The sequence below is a fragment of the Somniosus microcephalus genome, chromosome 1, assembly GCF_052327205.1.
Source record: "Somniosus microcephalus isolate GS21.2 chromosome 1, FLI_Smic_1.0, whole genome shotgun sequence".
Lineage (NCBI taxonomy): Eukaryota > Metazoa > Chordata > Chondrichthyes > Squaliformes > Somniosidae > Somniosus > Somniosus microcephalus.
The window spans coordinates 168,083,321-168,090,964 of record NC_140987.1 but is presented as its reverse complement, the minus strand read 5'-3'; the positions used below and the strand labels follow the sequence as shown (position 1 = coordinate 168,090,964).

The following is a 7,644-nucleotide window of genomic DNA, read 5'->3' as shown; positions in this document are numbered from 1 at the left end:
CAGGACTTTGGTTTTTATTTTAAAAGCATGTTCGAGCCTGTGGAAGGAAAAGGGGGCTGCAACAAAGGAATTGGGATTGGCCTCTGTAAATGGACAGTTTTGGGTATTGGCATTAACCAAGCTGTCTGGGGACTATCTAGACTGTCTCAGTCAGTTTACATAATGACAATAGACCAACGGAAAAGCAGTTCCCGCCAAAATTACAGAACCATCCAAAACCTTGCATAATGCAAAACATGCCACCAACCAACAAAAGAACCTTGGCCCCCACAGGAAAAGACAACTTTACTGCAATTAAACAAGAGGTTAAACAATCGATGGGACCATCCCGAAACCATTTTACACGTTCTTAAAACAACTTAAGATTGATGGGACCATCCCGAAGCCAATTAAGCAATTCACACCAATCAATATTAATCAGCCTGACAAAACGAACAATAAGCCAGAACTGATTTGGCACGCAGATAAGCAGGCCTCAATCAGTATAATTGAAGGCCTGTTTCTCACAGAAGTGAGTTCAAGAAGGCAGTTCAGAGTTGAGTTCATTCGAGTTTAAGTTAAGATTTGTTGATCCAGAAGAGATCCACCAACATTGGGATCAAGAAGTCCATCTCGAAGCAGTTCTCCCTCTTGAAGAAGTAACACACTATCGTGGCAGACCAGGGCCCCACGAAACAAACAACCAAAAATATTACCAGCAACCGGGTAATATTGGGCCACCATGACCAACAAGAAACCAACTTGGAAGAAACCAAAGATCTGCAAGTTTTTCCGCTCTACAATCTATCCTGACTTATCCCTGGGTAAGATTTTACTGAAAAGACTCTAAACCCTACTTCTAACCAAAAGAAATTGGGCACTCACCTGATAGATCCAATACGCACCCTACCGCATCAGCGGACTCGCGAAGACTGACCATCTACGCAGGTGAAGTCCTCTACCATGTCCAGGGTATGGCAGGCCCCAACCGACACATCTAGAGAACCCCGAAATCGCGAACGTCTACAACTGTCAAAAGAAGTCGTTTTGGTGAGCATTATCCCTGGTCCTCTGGAGCCCAACTTAGCTAGTGAAGTGGGATTGGGAGGGGTGAAGTATTCTGTCTATTGTTATTTTCCCTCGTATATTCCGAAGTGTTCCCCCAATTTAGAGTGTTAAGATTATTGTGTTGTATATGTTCTTTCTCAAATAAAGATCTTATTTCTTTCACCAAAATTCAGTTGTCTGCTGCACTTTTCATCACAACCCCCAAATAAGTCCAAGGTCCAGAACCAAGGGAGTGGGAGCGATTCGAACCGCTCATAAGTCAGAGGTGAAGCTGACCCACACACCACCCCTTACAGATGCGCATACACTAAATCCTGAAGATACAGTCAGTTTCAGAGGGGTAATGACGGCAAACGTTGACAGTTCGCTGTCATTACCCACTGCAAAATCCGAGCCATTGTCAATCAGGACCCCCAGACCTTTCTTTGTTTTCTATGCACGTTATTTTCTTTCCATTCAAGTAAATAGTAAAAACATCAATGTATACGAAATGTGCAGCAAAAGAAAAGGTAGTGAACATTTGGAAAAGTGAGGTAAGAGTAAAAGTGGGAATGTTAAACTCGAGACGTCTCCAAGTGGGTAATAAAACTTGCGTTCTTAAGTATTTTGCCAATTTCTTCTTCATGGTCTCTGACTACTTTCATGGCCAAGCTTCCTGGGCTCTGCTGCGATGCCGACGCGGCTGTCAATCAGAGTTGACGTCACAAAGGCCGGGTCGAATGGAGCTGGCGGCTTTGACCGGGTTCCCGGAAGAGGTGACTGGGTCTGCGGCATGTGTGCGGTATGGAGGGCAAGAAAGTGGAGATTCCAACCGGGGTGCTGGACGACCTGTGCAGGTAAACATACAGGAAGCGGCAAGTCAAAGCACACAGGCCGTGGTCTTCCGTACCCGGGAACGGGACGGGAGAAGGAAGTGAGGGCCTGGGAGGAGGAAATGCGCTGCGAGTGGAGAGCCCGACTGACGAGGGCCGAAGTTAGAATTGGATCCGATTCAAAGATTTGGGAACCTTGGATTTTATTTTACACAAATGAGGGGAGAGAGAGAGAGAGCATATCGCGATTTCATTCTAGTTTCGAGAAACAAATCGCACCATGTGAAATGTAATACGAGAGAACATTTTGTGATGCGGTTTTTAAAAATATAAATTCACAGTACCTGCAGTTTGCAAATAAACAAACAAGGGGCTCTCTGATTAACATTTTTAAATATTTCTCTTGTAAACCCTAAAATTTTAAACGAAGAGTACCACAACGGAGTTTAGTACAGGTTATTTAAAAATGAACAGTTTTATTACTTCAGAAGTAGCAGGGTGGAACTGAGTGACTACTGCCTCTTGTATAGATGTAGTGTTTTGTTGTACATTGCTTCTTCCGGTGCAGTGTTCAACGTGCATTCTCTACAACATAAAGGAAACGAGTAGCACCTTATGCAGTACGTACCTTTCACTTTTTAAAATTTGTCTTGTGTAAACTTGCACATATCTGTGTGACTTGGCCAGATTTAAGCATCACTATACTGTGGCAATTCCTAGTGTGTAACTTGTAGATCCAAGAAGTGGCAGTATTTTAGGATGCTTTACACTACAATGCGGTTTTGGTGTAAAGTGACTTTTTTTGCTTTGCTCCAATGCTAAAGGACAAGCAGTGACTCTGGATTTACACTGTCAGCGTGAAGTGTAAGACGCAACATTAGAGTAGTTATACTTTTTTTGGAAGGTGAAACTAAACTCTTAATGTTTCCCTTATACTGGCTGCAGTAGGTGGCTCTCGTGTGAGATTATCTCTTAAAGGTGGTCTTATGCCAGTACCTAAGCTTGTTCGGGGAATTGTGCACAGGAGTCATTCTACATTATTTAATGTCAGTGTTAAGTCAAAATTATTTTGCATTGATGCAGAGTCTGTTGAATAACTTGCCTATTAGTAATTCTGCTGATTGCACAATTGTGCAAATATAATATGTGGCAAGTTTTCTTTTCCACTCTGACCCGTGCACCTTCTGTGGCTGTAAGATGTGCAAATCTGCTTCCAGGCCTCTTACTGATTCTCTATTCTGACTGTTAGTTGACTTGTCACCATGGGCAGTGGTTTTATGTGTCTCCCCTGTTCAAAGTTTTTGTGTTTGGCATCTCGGCTGCCTGACTGTGATCGGGAATTTACTTTGTGAGGAATCTTGAAGACAGAATAAGGAAATAAAATTAGTTGGAACAGACAGGACAAAGTACAGATGTCCTTGTGGTAAGAATGCTGAGGTTAAGAAAACAAATGGGATCTGTCTTTGCAGTGAAATAGTGGGGTATAGAGAGTTAATCTGCTAATGAAATATAGAACAAATACATTAGAAGGCAGCATGAACACTGCAACATAGAATTGAAGTAATGGGTGCACTACAAAAATACAGGATTAGGCCGTCTAGATTTGAGACCGATTGGTGGTAGATTGTTCAAGTCGGCCTGGATCAGCATGTCTTTGCTGGTGTGGCGGTTATATTCTCTGGTGTTGGTATCGATAAAAACAAACCGGTGATAATTTTCATAGTAGAATTCAGCTGGACACCTTGGCTGCCTGTGTTTGCAAACAACGCACCATCACACCTACGCTGTGAATATGCAGTCTCCAGAGAATACAACCGCTACACCAGCAAAGACTTGCTGATCCAGGCCGACTTGAACAACCTACCACCAACCCGTCTCAAATCTAGAAGGCCATTTTGGACTGTCGGCGAAGCCCTTCAGCGATCTCCCCTCAGTCTTGACCGATGGTGAAATGCTTGGAAGAACTATGACATACAGGATGGATTCCTTTATAGAGGATCCCACAGTGCAACCTGAAGGATCAAACCCTCCTCGCAAACTGCACAACCATCAACCGCCTCCGAACCGGTCATGGTAGATGCTGCCACCTTCTCCAGAGATGGAAAAAGAAAAAAAAAAAAGATTTGCATTAATATGGCGCCTTTCATGACCACCAGACGTCTCAAAGTGTTTTACAGCCAATGAAATACTTTTGAAGTGTAGTCACTGATGTAATGTCAGAAACGGGCAGCCAATTTGCGCATAGCAAGCTCCCACAAACAGCAATGTGAAAATGACCAGATAATCTGTTTTTGTTATGGTGGTTGAGGGAGAAATATTGGCCAGGCCACTGGGGATAACTTCCCTACTCTCTTTTTTTGAAATAGTGCCATGGGATCTTTTACATCCACATGAGAAAGCAGACAGGGCCTCAGTTTAACGTCACATCCGAAAGATGGCATCTCCGACAGTGCAGCACTCCCTCAGCACTGCACTGGAGTGTCAGCCTAGCTTTGTGCTCAAGTCCCTGGAGTGGGACTTGAACCCACAACCTTCTGACTCGGAGGCGAGTGTGCTACCAACTGAGTCACAGCTGACACTACAGCTGAAGGTCAAAGCATCCCCATTATGTGACTGTGGAGCTCCCAATAAGACCCTGGAGCACATCATTGAGCACTGCCCTCAGAGGAAATTCACCGGCAGCCTACAAGGTATTCACGCTGTTGCACCTGAAGCTTTGGCCTGGATATCTGACTTGGATATTGACATTTGATTGCTTTGCTACTACCACATGAAAGAAGATCGGATTAGGAACAGGCTTCGGGTCGACAAGCTCCCAAGGAGCATCTCCACCATTGTCCAGCTGGGTGGGACTGCCCTCGCATGGTTCCATTTGTATCTATCCAGTTGTAGCCAAGTCCCATTCACCCATCACCCCTGTGCTCGTTGGCCTACATTGGCTCCCGGTCCCGTAATGCATCGATTTAAAAAATAAATAAATAAATAAAATAAAATAAAAAATAAAAAAATTAATTCTCATCTTTGTTTTGAAATCGCTCCCTATCTCTGTAACCTCCATCAGCCCTAAAATCCTTGACATCTCTGTGCTCCTCCAATTCTGGCCTCTTGAACATCCCCAATTTTCTTCGCTCCACTATTGGTGGCCATGCCTTCAGCTGCCTAGGCCCATAGCTCTGAAATTCCCTCCCTAAACTTCTCTGCCCCTCTACCTCGCTTTCCTCCTTTTAAGATGCACCTTAAAACCTACCACTTTGACCAAGCCTGTCCTAATATCTCCTTATGTGGCTTCATGTCAAATTTTGATTGATAACGTGGCAAACATTTAAAGAAATATTCCAAAATTCTCAACGAATATACATTCCATTGAGAAATAAAAGGCATTCGATAAGATGCCACATAAAAGGTTGTTACGCAAGATAAAGGCTCATGGGGTTGGGGGTAAGATATTAGAATGGATAGAGGATTGGTTAACGGACAGAAAACAGAGAGTAGGGATAAATGGGTCATTTTCAGGTTGGCGGGCTGTAACTAGTGGGGTGCCGCAAATGATCAGTGCTTGGGCCTCAGCTATTCACAATTTACATTAATGACTTCGTTGAAGGGACCGAGTGTAATATATCCAAGTTTGCTGACTATACAAAGCTGGGTGGGAAAGTAAGTTGTGAGGAGGATGCAAAGAGGCTGCAAAGGAATATAGACAGGTTAAGTGAGTGGGCAAGAAGGTGGCAGATTGAGTATAATGTGGGGAAATGTGAGGTTATTCACTTTGGTAGGAAGAAAAATAGAAAAACAATATTTTTTAAATGGTGAGAAACTAATTAAATGTTGGCGTTCAGAGCGAGAGAAAAACAGAATATTTTTTAAATGTTGGTGTTGAGATTTAGGTGTCCTCGTACTGGAAATACATAATTAGCATCCAGGTACAGCAAGCAATTAGGAAGGCAATTGGCATGTTGGCCTTTATTGCTAGAGGGTTGGAGTACAAGAGTAATGAAGTCTTGCTACAGTTGTACAGGGCCTTGGTGAGAGAGTTTTGGTCTCCTTATTTGAGGAAGGATATACTTGCCTTGGAGGCGGTGCAACAAAGGTTTACTAGATTGATTTCTGGGATGAGAGTTTTCTATGAGGAGAGATTGAGTAGATTGGGCCTATACTCTCTGGAGTTTAGAAGAATGAGAGGTGATCTCATTGAAACATATAAGATTCTGAGGAGGATTGACACGGTAAATGCTGAGAGGTTGTTTCTCCTGGCTGGAGAGTCTTGAACTAGGGGCCACAGCCTCAGGATAAAGGGTAGGCCATTTAAGACTGAGATGAGAAGAAATTTCTTCACTCAGAGGGTGGTGAATCTTTGGAATTCTCTACCCCAGAGGGCTGTGGAGATTCAGTCATTGGATATATTCCAAACAGAAGTCGATAGATTTCTGACTAGTAAGGGTATCAAGGGATATGACGATGGGGCTGGTGAATGGAGTTGAGGCAGTAGATCAGCCATGATCTCATTGAATGGCGGAGCAGGCTCGAAGGACCAAATGGTCTACTCCTGCTCCTATTTCTTATGTTCTTACGTTCTTATAATCGCTCCTGTGAAACGCCTTGGAATGTTTTACTACATTAAAGGTGCTATATGAATGCAACTTGTCCTTTAATTAGTAATCAGAAATAGAAAGAATGTATTGGGTGATGAGCAATGTTCCTGCTAAGCCTGGAGATCCTGCGCAAGCCACTCAATGGCCTTTCAATACAAGAAACCGTGCATGTGCGAAAATTTGAATGGGCACCGCGCAGCCCGTTAAAGGGACTGTGCATCAAAAAGAATTACAGGGAACATTGGTGATTAGGTAACTGGTATTTACTAATGCTAATTGCAAGGACACCAAAGTGTTAATTCAGCAGAAAGATGCCATCTGATCAGACACTCTTTATGTAATAAAGTTCATGTAAAATCTGTGAAACAAAGGGGACTTGTGGCCACAGCTGAATGCTAGCTGTCCTAGGAAGAGGAACAGACCATTCAGTGCTTCGAGCCATTTCCATCATTTTTATTAGATCATGACTGATCAATACCTCAACTTCATTTACCTGTCTTTTCTCCATATCCCTTGATATCCTTGCCGAACAAAAGTTATATAACTTATAACTCTTGTTGAAATAATGTGATGACTATGTCTGTAACTGGGCCCTGCTCTTCAATAGCTGAAATCCTTTGGAGATGAGATAATCTTAGTCTAAGAATGAACCCCAATTGCAGTAAAATGCATACTGCAATTTACATGATTCCCACAATGTCTTTAGTTTGTTGAATGGTAGAAGATATATATATATATATATATCGGTCGATCTGTCATTCTGTCTGTCATCGCCTGTGCGTCTGGCGGGCTATGCGCTCGAAAGTTACAGGGCGTACCTACGCGCGCGTTACCTCCAAAGAAAGCTTACGCTTCCGAGACGGTTTTAAGTGTATTTACGTTTCGGCCGGGCTAAAATCGCACCTGCGGTATCCCAAAACCTTCAACATTCCGCTCATTAGCATCTCATTAGCGACAGAGTGACCTCGAGGTCGACCAATCGTACGGCGGCTTGCTGCCGCGGTGAGGCCGGGCCAATCGGTGCGTGTGTGGGCGGGCCTTATTGTTCTGAACCGAGGTGAGTCGCCGCCATCTTGATTCCAAACTTTTCTTTTTCCCGCTTTCTGCATCTTTAAAGAAAAACGTTGCTTTTAAAACACATATTGCTTTTTAAAAAAATGATTTAGAAACGAATGAACTTATCTAATCTCATTAAT

At 43.2% G+C, this 7,644-nt stretch overlaps 1 protein-coding gene across 3 annotated transcripts in view; it reads left to right on the top strand.

Annotated features, from left to right (window-relative positions):
* Positions 1-1,697: 1,697 nt before the first annotated feature.
* Positions 1,698-7,644, top strand: part of dcp2 (decapping mRNA 2) — a 53,481-nt gene continuing 47,534 nt past the window's right edge. For 2 of the 3 annotated variants that reach the window (XM_085987146.1, XM_085987138.1), the window contains exon 1: positions 1,699-1,883. Coding sequence is in view for 2 of the 3 variants with exons in the window: in XM_085987138.1 (XP_085843264.1) it covers positions 1,831-1,883 (53 nt within the window). In the remaining variant the exon portion in view is untranslated. Of the gene's footprint in view, positions 1,884-7,644 lie in introns of all 3 variants that reach the window. The other variant, XM_085987142.1, reaches the window with a different exon arrangement.